This window comes from Podarcis tiliguerta, assembly GCF_965153285.1.
Source record: "Podarcis tiliguerta genome assembly, chromosome: 3".
Classification (NCBI taxonomy): domain Eukaryota; kingdom Metazoa; phylum Chordata; class Lepidosauria; order Squamata; family Lacertidae; genus Podarcis; species Podarcis tiliguerta.
Genome location: NC_139536.1, coordinates 51,865,395 through 51,890,192, shown reverse-complemented (window position 1 = coordinate 51,890,192; position 24,798 = coordinate 51,865,395). Strand labels below are relative to the sequence as shown.

The window sequence follows — 24,798 nt, the reverse complement described above, 5'->3', positions numbered from 1 at the left end:
GGAAAAGAGGGAAAGTTACGCGCAGGGTGACAAGCTGAAACCCAGCTCAGCACACTGAACACTGTTATAGAATTGCAAACCAGTAACTGAGGGAAAAACAAAAATCAACAACTTACAAGCTTTGTGTGAGGAGAGGTAAAGAATCTCTGGAACACTTTTATGTCATATGATGGGACTTTATATCTTATGTCTCAGTTACTAATAGTCAAGGCTCCTTAAAGGTAAAGGTAAAGGTACCCCTGCCCGTACGGGCCAGTCTTGACAGACTCTAGGGTTGTGCGCCCATCTCACTCAAGAGGCCGGGGGCCAGCGCTGTCCGGAGACACTTCCGGGTCACGTGGCCAGCGTGACATCGTTGCTCTGGCGAGCCAGAGCCGCACACGGAAACGCCGTTTACCTTCCCGCTAGTAAGCGGTCCCTATTTATCTACTTGCACCCAGGGGTGCTTTCGAACTGCTAGGTTGGCAGGCGCTGGGACCGAGCGACGGGAGCGCACCCCGCCTCGGGGATTCGAACCGCCGACCTTTCGATCGGCAAGCCCTAGGCGCTGAGGCTTTTACCCACAGCACCACCCGCGTCCCCTATCAAGGCTCCTTACCTGCACCTAAGAAAGAAATTTGAACTTCACAATTCAGGTGTGATTACAAAACGGTTATATAAGATTAATACTTAACCATTTTATGTACTGTATCCCTTTGCAGCTTCCTGTTTGTCAGATTGATGCTGGTTGATCTATGTATTTACCTGAAAAATAAAGAAATAGGACCCTGAGGATCACCTAGTCCCACTCCCTGCAATGCAGGAATATGCAGCTGTCCCATGTAGGACTTGAACCTGCAACCTTGGCATTATCAGCACCATGCTCTAGCCAACTGAACAATCCCAGCACTAAGGTTTTGTTCTTGATCTTGCCTCCTCCCTCTCCTTAGTGCTACATCAATAATGTCTTTAGGGGTGTTCAATCTAGTCCCTACATAGGTATGTACACAACATGGCTTCAGCCCTGTATACCTGAAGGAGGGCCTCCACCCTCATCGTTCTGCCCAGACAGCGAGATGCAGCACTGAGGGCCTTCTGGCAGTTCCCTCACTGTGAGAAGTGAAGCTACAGAGAACCAGGCAGAGGGCCTTCTTGGTAGTGGCACCCGCCCTGTGGAATGCCGTCCCATCAGATGTCAGGGAGATGAGTAATTATATATCTTTTAGAAGACATCTGAAGGCAGCCTGTATAGGGAAGCTGTACCCATCTGACTGGCTGGGGCAACCAGTCAGATGGGTGGGGTACAATTATTATTATTATTATTATTATTAGCTTAAAACTCAGTTAGGTCACTCTTTTTCTCAATTTGGACCAAAGTTTGTTGGGGGGAAACACATTAAAACACAGATTTTCATTGGAAACGACGGAGTAGATATGAACTGTGGCTAACATCATGTGCACACCGCTTCCCATGCAGGAAGTGTGTGGAGAGCCATTTGCTCAGCAAGCACTGGAAAGGGCAGAAAGAACGTATTTGCTGCCAGCACCCCTCCCTTGCCATTTAGCCTTCTGGCCGTGCGCATGGTGGCCACAAAGTCAACACGCAAGTGACATGACCAGCAGGCATGTGCCCACAACCCCATGGCATGCTCACTGAAAGCATGAGGGGGCTCACTGGAACACCACAGCAATGCCAGAGATCACTGTCACTCCTAAGTGGCTGTGAGGGTGTAAGAGAGTACTCTGTGGACTGAAAGTATGGCATAAATTAGGGGTAGGGAAGCTGTGACCCTCCTGGGGTTGGAGGACTGCCGGCAGCAATGGCTGGTGAGCATTAGGACTGGTTCTACGAGAGCAACACTGAGACTAAGCTGACAGCCAGTGCCACTTCCTGGACCTTCCTTGGAGGTTTTTAAGCAGAGGTTGGATGGCCTTGGATGGCCTTGGATGCTTTAGCTGAGATTCCTGCATTGCAGGGGGCTGGACCAGATGACCCTTGCAGTTCCTTCAAACTCTACTGTTCTATGATTGTATAAGTCAATATGCAAGTGTAAGTGTTATGTACTGAGTTGAATAGGATCCAAACTGCAGCAGTCTGATTGGTCCTAGAACAATAGGATCCAAAAGGCAGCGGTCTGATTGGTCCTAGAACAATAGGATTCAGAATGCAGCAGTCTGATTGGTCCTAGAACAATGCAGCAGTATGATTGGTTGGCAGGAACCACCCAATCATGCTCCAGATAGAAGTGAATCCACAACCTGATTGGCTTACAGTAGAATTCCGGAATTAGCCAATCATGTGCAGCCCATTGTGTAAATAATGTATATAAAGCAGATAATTTGAGGGGACTTTCATTCATTCCTCCTCACCACTATGAGCTGAATAAAGAGCATGAAATCACTTTGCGACTCTGAGTATATTTCAGTAAGTAAGAAGGTAGGCAGGTGGGAGCTGACTGAGGTTGGTGGGTGTTCACCCTCATGGTCCAGTCTCCCCTGAGTACAGTTCCCATTTTCCCTGACCGCTGGCCATGCTGGCTGGGGATGATGGAAGCTAGAGGACAGGACAGGCACCTCCAGGGTAAAGGAATATGAAAACAGCTTTTGTCTTGCATTTCCTCTGGAAAGTTTGAGAAGAGAGAGAAACGGAATACCCTTCAGACTGGAGAGTGAGTCAAGCATTTCACTGCTCCAGGCAAGTCATTTGGAGATGCTAAAGGGGAAAGTGACAAGGATATTTCAAAATACCTTCCATTGTTTCATGATGCCATTAAGTGGCAGCCTGAGACTAAACAATGTGGGAAAGAGGTTTAACCTTCAGTGTCAAATAAACAAAGAGATTTAGCCTTCAGTGGATGTTTCCATGTCCTCATTGGCCAGTGAATCGCTCTCTTTTTTTGAACAGAGGGGCTGATGTGAGGCAAAAAAAAAAAAAAGCTACTGGACAAATGGATGTAAACAAAGAAAATGAAAAGGAATGCTCTGAAGGGCTTCTCCCAATCTTTTTCTTTTTTAAATTGACTCTGACCGTTCCACAACACAAAGCATCTGTTTCTAGCTATATATCTACTTGTGGAAAATGTTCTGAAAATTGCTAACTCCACACACACACCCCACTCCAATGTACAAGTGTTGATCACAAGGCACTGTGGCAGGGCAGTTGCTTTTATCTGTACTCATTGGCACTAGATTTAGAAGCAGAGGCCAGGCACAGGTTCAGGCTGTATTTTATTTCAAATTTATGGTTACAGCAACGTGGTTCATACGGCAGAAGAGCTGACCCCACTCGGTCTGTTGGACAGGGACGCTTCGCCTTCCTCTATATTCTCAGCTTATTTCGTTTCCTGAATTCCCTTGTTGGATGTAGGGCTTTTGTTCCTCAGGGGCAGGTGGTGCCACCTGTGGCCAGACTGTGGTGCCACCTGTGGCCCTTTCTCCCCTCAGTATGCACCTCCTCAATGCAGACTTTTCTCTGGCTACACAACGCCTCAGGAATAACCAATGTAATGCTATCCAGATGTTGTTGAACTGCAGTTCCCATCAGCCTCAGCCAGTGTGATTCCGCTGGCAGGGGCTGATGTGAGCTGCAGCGTAGGTGAAAGCAAATTTATGTGTTGATTGGTTGGTTTATTGCATTTCTAGCCCACCTTGTTCTCTAAGGAGCTTGAGCATACATGGTTTCCCACCTGCTCCTCATTTAATCCCCACAACAACCCTGGAAGAACAGGGTTCAAATCTCCACTCGGACATGAAACTCACCTTGAGCCAGTCAGAGCCTCGCAGACTCCTTCCATCCTGGCTTCTTCTCAGTGTTTAGGGTTTAGTACCCTAATTAAACAGGTGGATATGTAGCATATTTCCATGTATGGCTTGTGGTCAGGGCAGTGGGAGATTCTCTCTCAACACATAGTACCTTTCTTGGCAGGATATATAGCTTGTTGTTAGGCTTGTGGTTGGGCTGAAGTGAGAGAGGGGGCAAAGGGAACAAGCAGAACAAAGGGAAATGTCAGAGAAGATGGATGTGAGTTCAACTGAAAAGGCACTCTGCACATGGCCACATGTTTAATTAGGATACTAAACCTTAAACACTGTGGAAGCCCCCTGAATCAGTTCAGGGCCCAGATTCTGGTTGGATCAGTTCTTCTTCAAATCCTTGGTTCAGGTCCCAAATAGATATGTATATTTACCTCCATGGTGCTAACAGGGTGAGGGGAAAGCTGAGAGACAGTGGTTTGCTAAAGCTACCTTAATTTCTGAAGAGGCAATTGCCCTACGCTAGGTCTTGACAAAGTAAGGACTCTGTTGTGCCACAAATTCTGACTGTAAAAGATTTGAGCTTTTCTTTAATGCCTTAGGGATTGTTTTTTTCATAAAGCATAAACAAAACTCGCAAAGCACATGGCTATGCACCTAGACCAGCAGTGACAAAATGTGTTTTCAGTTGTTTCCATCGGTCCGTCTTGTTTTCCATGATTACAATTCAGCCTCTCACACAATTCAAGGGCTGCATTGTTTTTTGTTTGACCTCGCATGACAGTTTTTAAAAACATACATAAACACACATATGAGAAAGTCTTTTGGCCACGAGGCTCCCATTCTCTGTGTTTAAATCAAAATCGTATGGAAAGCATATTTATTACAGAGAACTAGAACCTCTCAAGGAAAAAGAAATACTTATAGCAGATGTTTCCCCTTAAAAGAGAATGGATTAGAAAAGCCAGGAAGAGCTCATCTTGGCCCACATTAATCTCCGAATGGAGGACAATCCCTGTAGTGTTCACTGCATGAATCTAGATGTCCTCCCCATGCTTTGTACCACACCTTCTATAGTTTTTCTTTTAAAAAGTTTGCTAATGTTCCTAGCCCTCTTGACTCACGTTAAAGGGTAAGCTTAAATACTTACTCATTAAACAGAAGAATGGGGAGGTTAAAGGTCTTTAGAGATAATTTTCAAAAGCAAAATTATGCCAAGTCACAGTGTTAGAATCAAAAGAGGTTGCTGCTAAGAAATTAACGTGAACACAGAATTTAGCCACTATGCCAAACAGATAGAATAGCAGAATTCTGTGGTGACTGAGTGAACAGGATTAACTGTAATTCTTTCTAATACTGAACTCAAGTTATGAGTTTAGAAGCTAAACAGGGTCACCCGCAAACTGGAGTGAGGCATCTGTATGTTTACAGAAGAAGAAAAATCTAAAGAGGCAAAAAACAGGCCAAAGATAACTTAAGAAGAGCCTGCCAATGGTCTATCTAGCCCAGCATCCTGATCTCACAGTGGCCAACCAGACGCCTGTGGGAAGGCGGCAAGCAGCACCTGAGTTCAACAGCGAGTGGTATTCAGATGCACAGTGCCTCTGGCAGGTAGGACATAGTCATCATGGTCAGCAGTTATCAATAACTTCTCCATGAATTTTTGTCTAATCCTCTTTGAAAGCCATCCAAGCTGGTGGCCATTCTTACATCTTTGTTGTTGTTGTTGTTGTTGTTGTTGTTGTTGTTTAGTCATTTAGTCGTGTCTGACTCTTCGTGACCCCATGGAACAGAGCACGCAAGGCACTTCTGTCTTCCACTGCCACCCACAGTTTGGTCAAACTCATGCTGGTAGCTTCTAATTCTGTAGTTTAACTTTGTGCTATGTGAAGAAGCACTTCGTTTTGTCTGTCCTATCACTGGGTGTCTCAAAGTTCCAGTATTATGAGAGAGGGGAAATTATTCCTATCCACTTTCTGCACACCATACACAATCTTATTCTCCTCTGTCAGGTCCCCACTTACTTATTCCTTCTCTCTCCTTCCTGTTCCTTAACCTGTTGCTGATTCATAATTCTTATTCCTTGACGACTCAGCTTAGTCAAGGCTCTTGGATGCGGTACTCTGTCAAAAGTTCTGCATCAGCAAGACTTGATCTTTGATATGATAACTTTATTGTTAATAATGTTTTCCATCAGTTTTCCCAGATGTTAAACTAAATGGCCTATGATTCTCCAAATACTCTCTGGATCCCATTTTTGAAATGGTTATTATTGGCCACTTCCCAGCCGTTGGGTAGGTACACTGATCTTATGGTCACGTTACATACTTTTATTAGAAGATAAGCAATTGCATATACAGTGGTACCTCTAGTTATGAACTTAATTCGTTCCGGAGGTCTGTTCTTAACCTGAATGTTCTTAACTAGAGGCGGGCTTTCGCTAACGGGGCCTCTTGCTGCCGCTGCACCACCAGCACACGATTTCCATTCTCATCCTGAGGCAAAGTTCTCAACGAGGTAACTCTTCCAGGTTAGCGGAGTTTGTAACCTGAAGTGTTTGTAACCTGAGGCGTTTGTAACTCGAGGTACCACTGTATATGTTATTTAAAAATGCGCAGGTGGATGGCCACCCAGACCCAGTTAATAAGGCCCAGAACTTCATTTATTCTCACCTCTATTTGCCTCACTTCCTCAGACTGCCTTCTCAAGAAAATCAGGTTCAGGCCCAGGGGTCCCACCTACATCTTTCAAAGTGAAGCCAGATGCACTTCTCTTGAAAGGTACCAAGCTGGAGAAGGGCACCTAGAATGTTCCTAAAGCATCAGCGGTTCAAAATTGAGACATAACCATTTATATGCGGCTTTGTTTTTTTATAAGGCTAGCTTCTCTGGATTTAACAAGCAAAGAAAAAATTGCAGTTCTTCCATTGCCTACTTTGTCAAGGATGTGATCAGTTGCCTGGTCCAAAATGACACATTTTGGCCAACTCCAGGAATTAAAACAGGCTTGAGCGTTTATAGGTAGACTGCAGCTAGAAGTGGTGTGTGTTGAATGTATTTGGCATTGCTTGCTGTCTTTCCAGTCTGCCACGCTAGTAAGAGCTCCACTCCAAGTTGGCTCGTGGAGGTTGCTAGAAAGTTGGAGTATTTTCAGACTGTTACTATGCCTTTACCTTACAAAGACAAAATAAGCCACTGGTCGGGACAAGAGGCAGGGGCAGGGGGATAGCCCTGTGTAGTAAACACGTGGGGTTTTTTCCTCTAGAGACCCCAAGTTTTTTTTGAAAAGTGCCCACTTCCATAAATTCCTAAAAAGTTGCCCAGTCAACCTAATCTAGGCCAGAACTAATTTGCAGAAACTTCCATATATATCCCTAAATCCCTCAGATTTGCACTGAAACTTCAAAACATATGCTTTGGTCTTGAATAAATATTTCAAATACACCATGATATTGTTGTTGGAAAGCCACCTCAATCTATAAATGGAGGGCCCTCTTTAGAGATGTGGCACTCACAACAGTGTCCCACTGGGGGCAGGCAGAAAAATATTTACAAGAAAGATATAGGGGGAAATGCACATTTTGTATCAAATACTGCTTAGCAGGCCCTTATTTACATTATTTCTCTTCTAAAAATAATAATAAACTGTTGGTCCATCCTAGAAGACTTCTGTGTTCAGTGTCACCTTTCCTTAATTTGTCTTACCTTCATGGCTTTAATAGATTTATAACCTAAAACTGATCACCACTGCATTTCATCCTTTTATGTTTGTGTCTCTGTGTGTGTTTTTATCCCAGAGAAAGAAGAAACGAAGTTAGTTTGACATGAGTTGTTTTGTGGATTACACAAATTGCCTGGGGTCATTGCCATTCCTGGAAGTGAGATTATCTCTGGTTTCTCACAATGTCAACTCTCCAAACATACTGCATGAGATAAAACTGAGCACAGCCAGGGATTTTATTTTATTTTTATTTTTTTAAACCCTTCCATTTGCAGACCAAAATTTAGCAGCTCCGTTCAACTAATCCTCATAAAAGTTTAGGAGAACGTAGGAAAAAAGAAAATCCTTTAAATTATGCTAGTCCAAAAAAGAAGGAACAACTTTGCCTTATCTGTCCACTGGCTCCAACTCCAGGGGGCCCTGGGGGGCCCAGGCACCCACAAAAAAATTATTGTGGGTGCTCAGCACCCACTCCGTGGGGCCTTGGACATGACTTCCGGGTCCCATCTGAGGCCTTGGAAACCCTTGGAAGTGGTGTCCTAGGCCTCACAGAGCCTCCAACGCCACTTCTGGTTCCTTCCAGAGGCCATGATGTCATTACATCGCTGCCGCTGGGCACCCATGATCTGGGGTCCAAGTAGTCTCCCCTGATGGTAAGAGGTATAACTGCTCCTAAGCATTGCTGATACTAAGGAGGATGTGAGAAGTTCCCTGCTTGATCAGACCAATCCTGTTTTCACAGTGGCCAACCCAAATCTTTGGTTGGGAAGCCTGAAAATAGGACATAACAAGTTGGTGTGGGCAACTCCTCCTCTTCCTTGAGTTTGGTACAGGAAATAAGGGTGAATTTTGAGCAGGCCTCCTAGGCAGGCTAAAGAGGTCCAGTTGCTTGAAAATGGGCAACATGACAGCTCCAGGTGAAGAGTGCAGCACTCATTAAAGTTATTTTGCCAGATGTAAAGCTGGATTGTGCCGAGCAGATGTGTTTTGTTTTGCAAGAAATGAAGGGTTTTTCTCCTTCCAAGATACACACTCCATTCTGTCCTGTATAACACAAGCCTTTCTACCCTGTATGCATCTACAAACATAACCTCTTGCTACGTAAGGCAGCTGAAGAGGATGCAATTAAATCCTCAGTGAGTTTAGAGGCAGATGGACACTTGTACCTTGCTGCGGCTTCATTGCACTTTTGTGGAAGTTAAACCATAACCCGAAGCAACCCCAATTCCTATTTCATTCATTCATTAAGGATGTAAGCTATTCTCAGCAAGACAGACAGATTGTAGCCTCATTTCATTGGTCCTCCCCGCACCCCCAGTTCCCAGTCATCAATTAGTCATTTAAAAATCTGTATTTATGCATTCTCTTGATAGTCTGGATATTTAAAAAAAATCAAAGGAATAAAATCTATTAGTGAATCATAGAATAGTTGGAAGGGACCATGTGGGGCTTGAACTCAAGACCTTGAGATTGAGAGTTGCATGCTCTGCCAACTGAGCTATGGTTTTTATTATGTTTACACACACACACACACACACACACACACAATAATTCTCACCAGAAATGTTTTGAGATGTTCTCCCCCATTTCCGTTGTGATTACAGGATGCTAGACTAGATGGACCTTTGGCCTGATCCAGTGGGGCTCTTACTAGGTTCTTACATTTTATCGTTTCACCGGTCCTGCCCTTTGCAGCCTCTTCTTTGCTGCTTTTGTCTGTGTGTCCCCATATGTTTAAGCAGAGGCCAAATGTATATTTCAATAGTCAAATGTTTTTGCACTAAGCCCCACCAACCCTACCATGTCGTGCTTCTTTCTTTCACTACTTGTAATATTTAATATTTAAGCACAGGCCGTAGCTCAGTGGTAGAGCACATAAAGATACAGGAACACTCCAGGTTCAGCTCCCTGGTATCTCTGGTTAAAATGATTTGGTAGCAGGTATGAAAGGTCTCTGCCACAGACGCAAGTGCCAGTGTCATTCAGAGAAATAGGCAATACTGGGCTCGGCAAATCTTTGTGCCCATTTTTTTTTATCTGATAGCTGCTTGTGCAGATGTGCACAATATCTGTTTTCTTTGGGTTTTGCATGTGCATGTCCATTTTTCAAACGCTTTAACCCAGAGATGCTTTTGCAGTTCCTTGTTTCTCCTTTTTTGTTCAGATTTTGCGTAACTCTGCAAATTTGGCAGGGTATAGAAGCAGCGCATGACAGTGTGGGCATTTAGCATCGATTAAAATAAACAAGTAAGACAGAAGCACCAGTTGGAAGAAGTTAGTATATATTCTGAACCCAAGTACATGTTCAAAAATATTTGGATCCATTTACATGTTCATTACAAAACAACAACATGTGGACCATATAGCTCTATCACAATTGTGTGTGAAGGGAATGGTGAGCTTTCTGATGCACACAGAAAACTAGCAGATCAGGGAAAAGGCAACACTAGAGCCCTTATGTCTAACATGATAATTTGTGCTGGATGTTTTGCTTTTATTCTTATAGAATTTTAAAGGCCGTGCATACTGTTCTCACAAGGTGGAATGCACTCCAATTTTGATTTATTTTAAAAGTGACAATGACCACTGAGGTACAGAAGTTTCCCTGAAAAAAGGTCTCTTGATTGTTTTCCTTGTTTAGTCATTAGAGCACGAGACTCTTAATCTCAGGGTTGTGGGTTTGAGCTCCATGTTGGGCAAAAGATTCCTGCATGGAAGAGGATTTGGACCAGATGACCATTGTGGTCCTTTCCAACTCTACAGTTCTATGACTCTATATGCACAATCTGATAAATTCCTTCCAGCTTCCAACATCACACTTTGCCTGGACTTTTTGGATACAAAATATATGCTCTGCTATTGAGCTATAGCCCCTTCCCAATACTCACTGCACCATTATAAAGTGTGTTGTTGTTTTTTATCTTCTATTCATTTCCCCTACCTATCCACCACAGATTGTAAAAGCATTTGGAGAAAGTCTACCATGATGTCCTTTACAGCATTCCACAAAGTGTGAGCATGAAGCAAAATGGTCTTAGTTATTCAGTGAGTTACGTGGGCTTCACAGTGCAGCAAAATTCCTAATAACTTGAACTGCACTAGAAGATGAAGTGGATAACGATCTCCCTCTACTGGCAAGAGTCCATGCATTTGGTCATGTCATCTGTGCACACAAATTTTGCTAGGCACATTATTTCCTGAGGCAAAGCAGTTTTCAAATCAGTATCTGTGACTGCCAAGATAATAAAAAACACATTGTCTCAAATGTTAAGTTGTTAAGCACAAGTGTGGGGTGGAGAGGAGATTAAAAAAGAAAAACTTGATTCAAAGATTATGTATTTGTCGGCTTCCTTTTACAAACTGGAGTCCCTCAAAATAATTTGTTTACAATCTGGACAAATCTGAAGTATCTTTCACTGTTTCACTGAATAAAACCTTATTGGTAAAAGGGGTGGCCATAATAAACCCCTATTTCAAACAATAATTTTATTCGGAGAAAAGAAGCAATTAAATTGGTTGCAAGAGGTAAGGAAAGGGGATTCTGTTGTTGGTTCAAACCAAAGGAACGAGCAGACACAGGGGATGTGGATTTCTGCTTCATGCCTCTGTTCTTGCGCAGCCTTTTGCTCTGCTGAACTGATTCTGTATCACAACAGTTCCAGAAAATGGTTCCAGTTTCCAGTATCACCACCAATGCCAGCAGGAGCCATCAGCATCATGTGCTTTGCAAAGGTTTTCTTGGAGCAGGAGTAGCCAACTTGGGACTTTTGAGAGCCCACCTCATGGAACTGGAGCATGGAGCATGGGGCTGCCCCTCTAGCACATCAGTATTGCAAGAAAGGAGCATCTCTTTCAGATAGTACTGCCCAATTGCCAAGCACAGCATATTGTGTCACACATACAGCACACACTTCTCCTGCGTAGCAGCAGCAGCAGCAATTGAGATAGCATGGTAGTTTCAAACTGCCCAATTTCCCCTACAACTTGCGCTATGTGATTTCATATTGTGTGAGAAGCTTCCTTGCCCTGAGCCAAGGTATCAACCAAAACAAACTCAAGGAAGTAGCCCTTATGGCTTTGAAATTAAGTAAGAAATATTTCTCAAAATGAACTGAGAATGAACTAATGTAAATATTGCCTACCAAATTTAAATCTGAATAAAGGCCATATAACATTTCTCTCTCTCCATATAACTTCAGAATATTCAGAAAGATGCAAGTTTCCACTGTTCCTTGTTATATTGTCAAATTCCTTTATTCCGTGCATTTATTCCACACCATTCTTCCGTCATGGAACTCAAGGCATGGGCTTCGCAAGACAGTGTCCCATCCAGGCAGTGTCCAGACCCAGACTTCCTTGGCATCAGCTGCATCATGTGCCCTCATGCATACGGCAAACAGCTTGTAGAACCTATTTACTAAACTTCCCCTAATAAAGCGGGTGATGGTGTGTCAAACGGTCCAAAAAGAAAGCTAAAAGAAAACAGTGTTGGGCTACAATCTTATTAAAGAGATTCTGTAAGCCAAACCCATTTTCTAAGTATGGTACTGCAGCAGCACCTGCTGGTAAAGTTAGAGAGTTACAGTTTGACATTTAATAATAGCTATGTTCTGGAGGTGGGGACTCTCTTCCAGGGAATATTCAGCATAGGGTGGGATGTTCCATTTGCCACCTCTGCCTCCTAGCAGATGGTGGCAGCAGAGACATCACCTTGCCAACAAAGGTCTGTATAGTTAAAGCTACGGATTTCGCAGTAGTGATGTATGGAAGTGAGAGCTGGACCATAAAGAAGGCTGATCGCTGAAGAACTGATGCTTTTGAATTATGGTGCTGGAGGAGACCCTTGAGAGTCCCATGGACTGCAAGAAGATCAAACGCATCCATTCTTAAGGAAATCAGCCCTGAGTCGTCACTGGAAGGACAGATCCTGAAGCTGAGGCTCCAGTACTTTGGCCACCTCATGAGAAGAGAAGACTCCCTAGAAAAGACCCTGATGTTGGGAAAGATTGAGGGCACAAGGAGAAGGGGACGACGGAGGGCAAGATGGCTGGACAGTGTTCTCGAAGCTACAAACATGAATCTGACCAAACTGCGGGTGGCAGTAGAAGACAGGAGTGCCTGGCGTGCTCTGGTCCATGGGGTCACGAAGAGTCGGACACGACTAAACGACTAAACAAGAAGACAACCAGATTGCCACTCAGTTACATGAACACCCTGATTAACTACTTGGGTAAAGGGCTACTTTTCTGTATTCACCCAGAATTGCGGCTTTATAGGCATAACTGCACAACATGTAAACCTCACATTTGATCTCCAGTCAACAGAACCCCCTTCCCTATTAAAGCCATACTTCTCTTGGAATCACATGCAATGACATAAAATGAGGCCTGAATTTATATGCCGGGTATCATCACAGCACCTGTCAACTCCCTCCACTGCAAAGCCCTCGTAAAGCTGCAATCCCATTAAGTTACCTGTGAGTAAATATGCATAGGACCAGACTGCACAATAACATTAGAAATAAGGTGATTTACTTTTCACACTCAAGCTTTTGCAAGTGAAATGGCTTTATGGAGAATCCATTGGGATTCAAAAATTCAGTCAATCCGAGTTAGATGTTGCAAATGGAGTTCTTCCAGTTATATCACATTTATTATGGGGAAAGAATAGAGACTATAGAGACTAGTATGAAGATGCACGCAGAGGGGAACCAGTGGCTGTGGCTTTCAGGGATGATTGCAGGACCAGCATAGGCTGCAGGTATACTGAAGAATTGGCTTCCTTGCTACAGTTGGGGAGGTAAGGAAAGGTCTGAGTCCACAGAAATGGGAATTGTTAGTGTTCTTGTGGCCCAATATGACTTTGTAGGTATTGCTTCCAATGCATATCACAGCTAGACTGTCTTTAGTTGCAATAAGATGCAAGAGGCACAAGGGTCTCACGTGTTTTCACTTGGAGATTTGTTCATCTGTAACACTTCCATTGTAAAATGAAGATTTAGCCGTTGGCTCGAATTCTGTTTGACAGCTCATATATGCACTTGCCATAATTTGCTTAAATTAAACTCTAGTGTTTTCTTTATGTGAGGGTAGAATAATGCAGCTTCTAGGTAACCCATTCATAGAGCTCAATGTGTGTGGAAGAATGCATAAAGACCCATGCAGCAGTCTCCTTTACAGGAACGAGTGAGGAAAAAATTGAGGCTTAGATGTAGAAGCTTAGATTAATAGGTGTGCTATTTTACAAGATCAACATTGAAGAGTAGAACTGGTGAAAACAAATCTGGTAAAATTTTAACACTACTAATTCCATTAAATTACAAACATTTAGCTTCTGATCTATCTTCAACCATCTAATTCTTCCTTCTCTAACCCCACATATTATCAGGGGCATAAAGCAGGGGTGTAGCGTGGGGGTGCTGCTGGGAAGGAATTAAGATGTTTCTGTGGATACTGTGGTATAATGAACACATCAGACACATATTTAAGGCCCTTGTGGGGCCTTTAAACATATTAAATCATGTAGCAGAGTAACTTCATAGATTTTATTTCGAGAGCAAAGTTCAGATTTCCAATCAAATACTGCAGTACAAAAAAGGAAAGCCAGTTACAGCAATATTAGAAAACAATTTCATTATCCGTTATTAATGCATCCTACAGAAGTAGCAAACAACTGGATACTTCCCATTTGAAGACAAACACACATATATTAAACACACTTAACCACAAACCTGATATCCTATACATTTGGTGCAACGCATCTTTCCAGGGTATTTTGTTTTCCCTTTTTCCACTTTCAGCAGGACAAAAATCATGAAAGCTAACCCACTGTTCTTAGCAGCTGACATGCATTAGGAATCCTCACGTTGTAACGAACAAACGTTTGCAAAATCGGCTGTTAGGAAGACTAAAACGAATTGCCTTTTACTCAAGGTTTTGGTAGGCTACAATATACGCAACAGCATTTAATTCAAACACAGGGCAATAGTCAATGGTGCCCATCCTCAAGACAAACAGATTTGCACTCCACAACAGGACTCCCCCTTTTGCACACCAACCTGATATTCTGTAGAGTGGCAACACCCCGGATGAGATTTGCAAGGGCTGCAAGTGGGAGAAGAGGAAGAGGAATTCTGTTCATAGTCTATAAAATGCTCTGAGAATGCTGTTATTTTGGACTTTCCCTTTGAATTACGTACACCTTGAAACTCACTCGAAAGAGTAAGCAGCAAATCACATGTTATCAAAAGGAACCGGTTGTAATCCCATACTGATGTTTTATAAAGGATTGTATTCTTTCAGAACACTGGATAAAGGATTCCTGTTTTTGAAGAACAAGTGAGCAGTTTCACCAAATTAAGCAAACATTGAGCTAAGAACTTTCTTTTGATGAGCTTGAATATTTTAAGTGGTGGAGCAATTAGCAAACAAACTGCTAGAAGTTACTACAAAAATGATCAAAGAATAACAGTGTTCTTTCTTTAATGATCTTGTACAAGATTTTGCTCTACTTTTTGCAAGCTGCATATCTCGAAGATACGTTTTCCCAGTTTATCACGTTCCAAATAGCTTTGAGATAGTCGGGTCTAACATTTTTATACTGGAGATAATATGCATGCTCCCATACATCAATTCCTAGAAGGGGAACAAGACCTAGAAAAGAAGAGAAATATTTATTTTTATTTCCTGCACACAAGTAGGTTTTGATAAGAGGAAACAAGTAGATTTCTTATCCAATCAGCTATGCAAGGGAAAGCAGGGAGTCCTTCTTCTTTGCTCTGGTGAGCAGAACTGCTGGTGTCTGCTTTCATCTACCGCATAGCAAAAATTGTACTTTCAATTGTAGACAAGCTCCAGCTAGAGAAACTCACCTGTAGTCCCCTGAAGAGGATCCTGATTGGAACAGGCAGTCACCTGCAGTCGACCCTGTTCTTTATTAAAACCGAGCCATCCCCATCCTGAGCCTTGGACTCCAACTGAAAGAGTTGTCAACTTCTCCTTGAAGTTCGCAAAGGAGCCAAAATCACGCTTAATAGCTTCCATTAGCTCCCCTTAATAAATGAAAATAGTAATAACAATTCACACACAGAGCTTTCCATTTGATGTTCCAAAACATCATTCATATTAATTCAGAAGTAAGGAGGATAGGTACGGATGTAAATCTTCCAATCGTCAATAGAATGGAAGTCAGTTGCAGGGTCACCAGTCCTTCATTTGCCAGTCTCAACCATAGGTAAGCAGTACCTCAGCACCAGCATTAACAGTTAACCCTAACTTGCTTCCCTCTTAACCAATCTCTGATAAACATTCTGAAGCTGTTTAACAGGGAACTCCAGTTAGTGATAACCAGTTAACATGGATGATGCTAGAATACTTCCTGTGGCTACAGGAAGGGTGGGAGGAAAGCAAGGGCTGACTGGTGGGAGTGTGTGATCCTACAGCCTGCTGATAACCTCTACCTAACATCACAACCCAGTATTACATCTAGATAGCTGTCCAGAGAACCAAGGGAACAGCAGATAACAGTGTGAAGCTCATGTGGGCAACAGCCTGTCCACAAGCTAAAGTGCAAACACACATGCCATTTGGAAGAGGCTTAAGAGAGGACACGCCTACCATTACACTTTTCGAAGTGTTCTGTTTCCAAATGTCACATTTAGTTCCATAAGTAACACACAGCCATTCATGCATTTCATTCATTGTTTTACAGACTGTGGTTCATCTGGAGGAGACCAACTGCAAGCCTAGTTTGGATGACACACTAAAACAAACCATAATGTAGCTCACAGCAGCGGCCACAAACTGGTCTCTGGGAAGCTGCATGTTCTCACTAAGCCATGGTTTGCCTTAACATTACATGCAAAACTGAGCACTGTGTGCTTCAAACTTTTAAAAAAGCTTTTGATAAAGTGCCTCATTGGCATTATATGCTGCTTGGAGGCTTCCCATAGTTATTAGGCTAGCCACTGCTAGGACAGAATGCTGGACAATTAAAAAAAATTGTGAGGCAGCAGCGTGGGAGAAGGCCTTTTCTGTGGTGACTCCCAATTTCTGAAATACCTTTTCATCTGAGGTGTGTCTGACCCCATCTCTGTATCCTTTTCAAAGGAGGGAGGGTTATCAAGATGCAAGCTTTCTGCCCAGGTCTTTAGTGGAAGAGAATGCAATCTGATGTTCCCTACTGCTGTTGTTGACCTTGAATGCTATTTAAGATGTTTTCATTATTGGCTTCATGATAAGCATTACACACTTTATTTGCTGTCTTATGCTGTCTATCATCTACACTAGAACACAGACTAAAGATGCTATAATAAATGATACATTAGCATTTGGTCTGATCGAGTGGGGCTTTTCAAATGTCCTGTGTAACATTAAAATGCTTTGATTACAAACCTTTGGGTTCTCCTCCACCATTAGGAGAAAGGTTTGTCCAGAAGATAGTGTGATTAATGTGACCTCCACCATTGAACTTCAGAGCCGGCTGAAGAGACACCTGAGCAGTCACATCACCTGCAAAGAACAGAGAATTAAGTGCAACATCTACAGCAAGCCTTAGCAGAGAACAAATTATTCCTTACCCCAGGAGGAGTCCACTTAGTTAAGAGTGTTAATTTGAATCAATGAATTGCAGCTTAGAAAAGAAAGTAAAAATACAAATAATGGATTAGGATCAAGACTGGCTGTTCCAGCAAAAGCTCCCAGATGGAGGAAAAAAGTGTATGAAGGAAATTTTCACTGATTCTTCTACTGCCTCCCCCCTCCCAATTATCTTTCATGCTGTTCCTGAAAATTTCCACTTCTCCTGAGTAGTTGTTCAGGGGGTCACAGGGAGAAAGAGGAACTGACCAAACTTCCTCCTCTACTTCCTCTGACATGAACTGAATTCTGCCTACCATAACTCTGGATATTTTAAGAGTTGTGCCTTAACATATACACTAGTCTATATAAATCCACAACCTTTATACATATTTTGTGAATGTGAATACACACATACACACACCTTAAGCAAGGATCCCAAAATTTTGGCTTGGCTGCATAGTCTGCCACTATTCAGTTGCCACCAACCATTCCTCAAAGTCTCTTGGAACACATAGACCATGGGTAGGCAAACTAAGGCCCGGGCCCCTGATCCGGCCCAATCACCTTCTAAATCCGGCCTGCAGATGGTCTGGGAATCAGTGTGTGTTTACATGAGTAGAATGTGTCCTTTTATTTAAAATGCCTCTCTGGGTTATTTGTGGGGCATAGGAATTCATTCATTCCCCCCCCCCCCCCAAAAAAAAATATAGTCCGGCCCCCCACAAGGTCTGAGGGACAGTGGACCAGCCCCCTGCTGAAAAAGTTTGCTGACCCCTGACAGACAAATCAAGAGAGCAGGTCCATCTCCATTCATTTGCCTGGGGACTCTCAGGGAAGAAACGACCAGTTTCTCCCTTTTTAAAGGAGGATATGGCAATACTAAAAATGCTTCTTCCTCCAAGCCCAATTTATTTCCTTCTTTAGCATGCCCCCTTAAATGAGTTCATATTACAATGAAGATGTGAGGAAGGGCAGCACTGACCCTTGAATTCCTTACATAAAACTGCTGAGCCCAAATTTCTACGCCTACTCCCATAGGCTGGGGAACAACACTTCAGAAATACTCCTTAATTCAGGCAAACTGTGACATGTGCTTCCCAACAGAATAAATATGCTGTAGGTGATCCTCAAGTCCAACTATGCTGCATCATTATGCTGCCTTCCAAACGAGTTGAGAAATTTGTACTTTCTGTGCTCTGGAGCTTCTGCAAAAGCTACAACTCCTGTTCCCAAGTCTTGCTTGGATTCCTCCAGTGCTGCTGAGCCCGGGACATCAAACTAGCTCCAAGGGGCTACAGCTACCACTTCCCTGTCCCAGATGCGAGAAAGGGGCAGAAGAGTTTAAAATGAGAATGAGAGTACTTCTAGGCAGTATTAAAGCAGACACAAGGGACACCCTCTTTCATCTGCCTACCCCTCAAGCACAGTCCTAACAAAGAACTCTACAATTCCATAATTCCTGAGAACTGCTGCTGGTAGAGTCCCTTCTGTGCCATGCAGCCAGGATAGAGGAGAAGTCAGCAGCAGCATGCAGGAGTGTTGAACAAGGGGGGGGGGGGAATAAGCCTCAGAAATTTCCCATGCCAGGCAAACAAGCAAGGATGCAGCTAAACTAGTGCTTGACATTCCCATTCTTTTTCTTGAATGTTAGTGTGCATGCAGAGAATAGTGACGGAAGGCAAAAAGCTCACTGAAGACGACTGGATCTTCAGGGGCAGAAGTTGTGTTGGCTTTACTGCACTGAGAAGCATAGATAAAAAGCCTACAGACAGGCTCACTACAATTAGCCAGGCCACAATTAGGCTCACTAGAACTAGGACAGCTAACATATAGGCATGTGTCTGATTAATATGTAATCCATAACACAAGTAAAACTGAACTGCTAAAGTTACAAATACTTGTTTAAAATACTTATACTCCATCCTAGCAGCTAATTTAAAATCTAAAGTAATAAACTTTAAAACAATTTAAAATTAGCAAGAAAGCCCAACCAAATCATGTTAACAAGCTGCCAGAAAAAAGAAAGTTTTCAGCTTCTTTAAAAAATACACACCCCAAAGGCAAGGCACCCTGAGTAAGGTCCTATTCCTTGTTGTCACCTGTCTTGTATTGGAAGATGGGGGCACTTCAGAGATGGTTTTAATACTGCTTTTTGCACTGAAGTATATTGGACATATTTTTGAACTAATATTTACACAACAAAAATGTGTATGTACTTTATCAAGTTTAGATTTCCTCTTTTTTAAAATTCAGAGTTTAAGATTCTGGAAACTGACAACTGTTTCATTTGATTTTTCAAAAGAGCCTTCCTGCATTACATTGGAACAGAATGTTGTGGTTCGAGGACCCCCAACCCCCGTGAGGTGGAAATAAACAGACAAGGACGCGTGGTATAAGGTTTATGGGCAAGGAAAAGGCCACAACTTTATTGGTTACTGCAATGAAAAGGTATTGGCTTAGGCATTGGATGACCACAGCAGAGGGGTTGAATCATCAGTAGAGTAGATGGAGCCAGTTGATGCCTATCCAACTATAGGCTCACCCCTGATGCCACCGGGGGTCGTGCCATGGCCTCCAGCCAAGCAGGCATCGGACGGAATACACGACCGCCGGATTCCTTTAACGGAATACCCAAATCGAAGGCGTAGGCGATGGCCACACCTAGCCTTCCCACACAGCATAACACCCAAATCCAATGCCTAACCTACCCACCAATACCATGAAAGTTGTGACGGTTGCTACGAGGTAGGCGAAAAAACCCATAGGCCTAATGCCAACAGGAAAAACTCCTACCAGGCCCCCAGACAACCGGGCGACCAACCTAAGGTCCATAGCAAGGCCAGAAGAAAACTTAAGCCCTGAGCTAGAGGGAGTGGAGGGTGGGTGACTCGCGGAGCGGCGACGTGGAAAGAGGCCGAAGGGGGGCCGGCGCCAGCATATATCCGAAGGCCAGGCACGCCCCCTCTACGGGCGGCTCCAGGTGGGAGCCGCCTCCTGGGCGTGCGGCGCCGGCCAGGTGAGCCGGAAGGAGCAGGGGCTCCCGCCCCTGCGTGGGCGGGGTCGGAGCTCCCGTCCACAACCACTCCCCTCCCCTCTGGGGAGGAGAGTCTTTCCTCTGATGGGAGAGCTGTTGTGCAACTCAACACAAACTGAGATTCAGTGTCACTTTAAACAACAAATCTGCTTTGCACCCACTGAGTGCAGATTTTCTGCTTCATGTAGTTTGAGTAGAATACTCTTGTACATTGGACTAGGTATCTATTGACAGCACTCAGAAAGTGCTCTTGGATACAGCCTAAAAAGAAAGGGAGTAAACGGCCAATTTGCTTATCTTGAAGCCACCAGCCAAAAAGCATTCCTGCCTCTGCACAATCATTAACTCTCATAGCAACAGTTATTTTCCTCCTTTCTTTCTCCGTAAAGCTTGCGAGGAAAATTACAGAGAAAAACTGTGTAGAGCCCTGAAGTTGTATACATACACTGTAGAAAAAATAAAAACTTGAATTGCCTTTTTGAATACTTGACAATGTTGTTTTGAAAATGCATTGAACAGTGCAATCCTATATATAATTCCACAGAAGTAAATCCCAGTGATTTCAACCAGCTTTACTCCCAAGTAAATAGGTACAGGATTGCAACCAATGTAACTTGACATCCAACAGTTTACAGCTCTATTGAAACAACATGGGCGTTGCAGAGGGACAATAAGATACAGTGGTAACTCTGGATACGTACACCTCTGGTTGCATATCCTTCAGGTTACGCATGCAGCAAACCCGGAAGTATTTTTCCGGGTTTCGCCACGTGCGCATGTGCAGAAGCACTCTACCGCGCCATGCGCAAAACAGGCACCTCCAATTGCGAATTCCTCGGAATCCGACCGGAGCTCCGGAACGGATCCCGTGAGCAATCGGAGGTACCACTGTACTCAAATCTGAACACAACAAATAATCTCAAATGTCCAGCCCAAGATGGGCAATCCTACAGCTCCATTCTACTGCCTTTCAAAGCAACCTATTACATTGCTGAACTCATTCAGACAGCCACATATAAAGCAAGTCAACACGTGTTGCAATTCTTCAGTGTTTGCCTCTCAGCAGCTTCCCCTTGTATCATAGGTGTTTTAGTGTGAGAATGTGACACTACAGCAGTTTGGAAGAAAAACCATTATTTCTAACCTTATATATTTCTTTATCATTTCTCAGCCTTATGCCTCCTTATAAGGCTCTGAAATACTAACTGGACTCAGCAGAAATGCACCACATTTTAAAACAGCCTATAGCGCTTGAGTTTAAAATTAGTATCACAAAGTTCCATGGACTTCCCATTTAATCACATTAGTATTAATGCAAAACTCTGGAGATTTCATTAAAATCTCAACGTTTGATAAGAAATTACATTTTAAATGTAACTACAAGGTATAAGCGTTGCTTTAGATACAGCATAGTTTCAGCCTTAACTCTAAAATTCAAAAGAAAATAGTTGGGAGGTACAAATTCTGAGCCTCATCTGCCTTTCTTGTGCAACTACTAGTTGGACAAAGTGACAGCTGTAATATAATGGTACTCCTAATGTACCAATAAAGATGACTACAGTAATAAGTTTTAGTACAGACATATTTCTAGTTACAAGGCTTCAAATCTCATAACTATTAATTCTGAGATCCTACGCCAGGCGTCTGAAATGCTTTCTGGAGCTTAAGGTGTAAACTATAGCTCCCCTGCACTGCAGCTGGCCACTTTAGGAAAACATGGCCTCTGTCTCAAATAAGTACTGTACTAACTTTAGCCCAAGAGACAACATGTGAGCACACACTGACAGACATGTAACACAGATATACAGTTACCCATACCTTTTGCCAAGGCCTCTTTGTATTTTTCTTCAGCAACATTCAGATTATTTACATACGCAGCATGATGTTTACTGTGGTGAAGTTGCATAATTTCTGCACTTATGTGAGGTTGCAGGGCCCCATAATCATAAGGCAGGTCAGGAAGAGTATGCTTTTGTCTAGATGCCAGACACCCAAGAGGTGCAATCAGTTTACTGCTATTTCTGGAAGAGAAGGAAACAAAATAATAATAATAAAAATGTAGGATTCTTATCTTGCTATATTATGTGACCAGTCAAATTCTTTATAATTTCTTCTTTTAGAATGTTAACTTATCCTCACAGCTATCTTCATCACCACTAGGCCCACTTAACTGAACTGAGGCTGAAAGGGCCTTGAACTTAAGTATCCCACAAGCAGACATCTCAATCACAATATCCTTGAACGCGCTGGCTCTCAGTTACAACTGCTTCTATCCTAACATAGAGGAAAACAAACAGAAGCACCAATGGCAAATTGTTGAAATACATTTGGTGGGGTGGAGACTGAAGCAGAGAGAAAAGGAGCAAGCAATGGTGTAATGGATTGCCAAACCCTCCCCACACCCCTTTTATTTTTACTGTTTTTGCCAAGTGCATAAAGGCTGAATGTGCACAAGTTAAATGCATGTAAATTCACACTTACTGTACATGCCTGAACTGAAATCTTTAAAGGGGGGGGGGGGTGACACTGACACACACACACACACACACACACACACACACCAGGTGGGCAGTGGATAGCCAAGTAGGAGCAACACTTGCAGAAACATTTCATCAGTAACACCGCTGTGTTGACAAGAGAATCTGGCTAACTAGGTCACATAGTTCTAGAGAGAACACAAGAATTTCTACTTAACAGCTTACCCCTTCAACATAAAGCATCACTGGGATCATATTTAAAACTCACTTCACTTGTTTGTCTTGTGGAGCAACTCTTTTTAACCTCTTCAGTACAGTATCTCAAACTGGAAATAACTGCATTGCCCTTTCACCAGATAAGGCTGCGTTTATACATAAATTAGTTACAGAAGAACAAGAGTATGTAAACTCCCCACAAAAAAAATTGGCAAATTAAGTTAATGCAATATGCAGAGATTGCCAAATTAACAGGCAGACTCAGAAATCAGGCAGTAACAAATTTTAAAATGAATGGGAAATTTTTATTGCATATATGTCAAAGCATATGTTGATACATCAGCAGGATTCCAAAAAAACATTGCAATATTATAATAATAGATAAAAACTGATATGAACGGAGGGAAATATGACTAGGACATGCATGAATTAACAATAAAATAATGGAACCATGGAGAGGGAAGTCAAGGGATTGTAGAAATCCTACATTTCACTATTGTATTGATTCTATAAACAGTATGTAAAATGATACAGTTGATTTTAATTATTATTTTTTCTTAATGACTGCTGTTTTAAGATGTTTGTTATAATAAAAACTAATAAAACATATATATTTTTGAGAGTATGTAAACTCACCCTGCAAGTTATACAAAACCCTGGATAACAGGGAATCAGCTTCTTGGTCACACAGTCACTCCCAGAGCAGCTACGGGCTCTCATTTCACATCCCCAACAGATGGGGGAAACGTTTTAATATTCTTTAGCAAATCTAAATTACAAGCTGCCGCTGACAAACAGAACGGGCTTAAACGATGAGCCCTTAATGCGGAAAGTGTAAGAGTTCAAACTTACCGGGAAACTTTTTTTCCTAATCCCAGCTATTAATGACTTCACTTCCCCAAGAAGTTTATGATCCTTCTACAGTTCCCCACTCAATGTTAGCTTCACAACAACCCCGTGAGGTAGGCCGAGAGTGTGCAACTTGCCCAAAGCAAGCGGCCCAGTGAGCTCCACGGCTGGAAAGGGAGCTTTGCCCGAGTCCTCCTGCAATAATAGGCCAACCAAGCACCACGTTCAGCGCATATTATGGGGCTGCCACTTTTATCCATTTAGCGGGTGAACTCCTGCATGAGCCGCAGATTCCTGGCTCGAAATGGGGTCCGCTTCCCCCTCGTTCCCAAGTCTCGCCCTTCCCTTGTTCACCTCCCTCGTCTGTCCCGCCCGCTGCTCCGCCTCTCCTTTGCCCCGAGAGGGCCCACCACGCCGTGCCCTTGGCCAGAGGCAGCTCAAGGGCTTCCGAGCGACCCCTCCGCCGGACTCTCACCTGCAGCCGCCCGGGGAAACCAGCCGGCAGAGCAGCATCATGGAGACGCCGCTTGGAGCAGGAGCAAGAGCAGCAGGGAAAGCGCCAAAGGACACGGCCGCGCTCTGCGCCCCAGTAGCCCCGCTCGCCTCGCCGTCTGGCGGCCTCGTTCCGCGAAACGCCTGCGCGGCCCCTCCTCTCCCGGCTGCCGCTGACTGGGGCGGGGAGACGCCTCTCCGCCCGCCAATAATGAAGAAGCGGCGGGCCGAGGCGTTGACGCGGGCGAGGCAAGGGCAACTTGGCCTCGGCGTGCTATGAAATTAAGCGGCCTTCGCGACAACGCTGCGTCTGCTGCGCAGCTCTGGCCTTGGCTCCTAAGGGGGCCGCCGGGAGAGCCCGCCTTCTTCGGACAGGCTTGCGAGCGACGGCGCTGCGGCGGGCCTCTTCCATTAGGAGCAGCGCGGGAATTTCCATAAAAGCGCCTTTGGATGTTGCGAAACCAAAGCAGCATGCGTCTCCATGCAAAATTTGAATTCTCTTACTGCACATTTAAAACCAGTACTTGGGCCGCTGAGAGGTGGTCTGCTCACGATTGACATATCTCCACGGTCTCTTGTCAAATAGCTGATACCCCCCCTTTTTTTTAGGGGTTCCTACTCCATGCACAGCACCCAGCGGCTAATAATATCGCTTAGAAGAATACAAACTACCTAAGTACACTCCATGAAAAACACCTCT

The 24,798-nt window shown here is 43.5% G+C and overlaps 1 protein-coding gene across 3 annotated transcripts; it reads right to left on the bottom strand.

Annotated features, from left to right (window-relative positions):
• Positions 1-13,982: 13,982 nt before the first annotated feature.
• On the bottom strand, positions 13,983-24,798 carry SOD2 (superoxide dismutase 2). 3 transcript variants are annotated; one of them, XM_083434300.1, is made up of 5 exons: positions 24,082-24,798; positions 21,883-22,085; positions 16,845-16,961; positions 15,323-15,502; positions 13,983-15,104 (listed from the first exon to the last, which is right to left on the bottom strand). In XM_083434300.1, the coding sequence occupies exons 1-5, from the start codon at positions 24,120-24,122 to the stop codon at positions 14,959-14,961; spliced, it is 687 nt and encodes a 228-aa protein (XP_083290426.1). In that variant the 5' UTR covers positions 24,123-24,798; the 3' UTR covers positions 13,983-14,958. The 3 variants fall into 3 exon arrangements, with proteins under 3 accessions (XP_083290426.1, XP_083290428.1, XP_083290427.1); XM_083434302.1 differs by having other exon boundaries at positions 21,883-22,076; positions 24,076-24,220; XM_083434301.1 differs by having other exon boundaries at positions 23,610-24,162.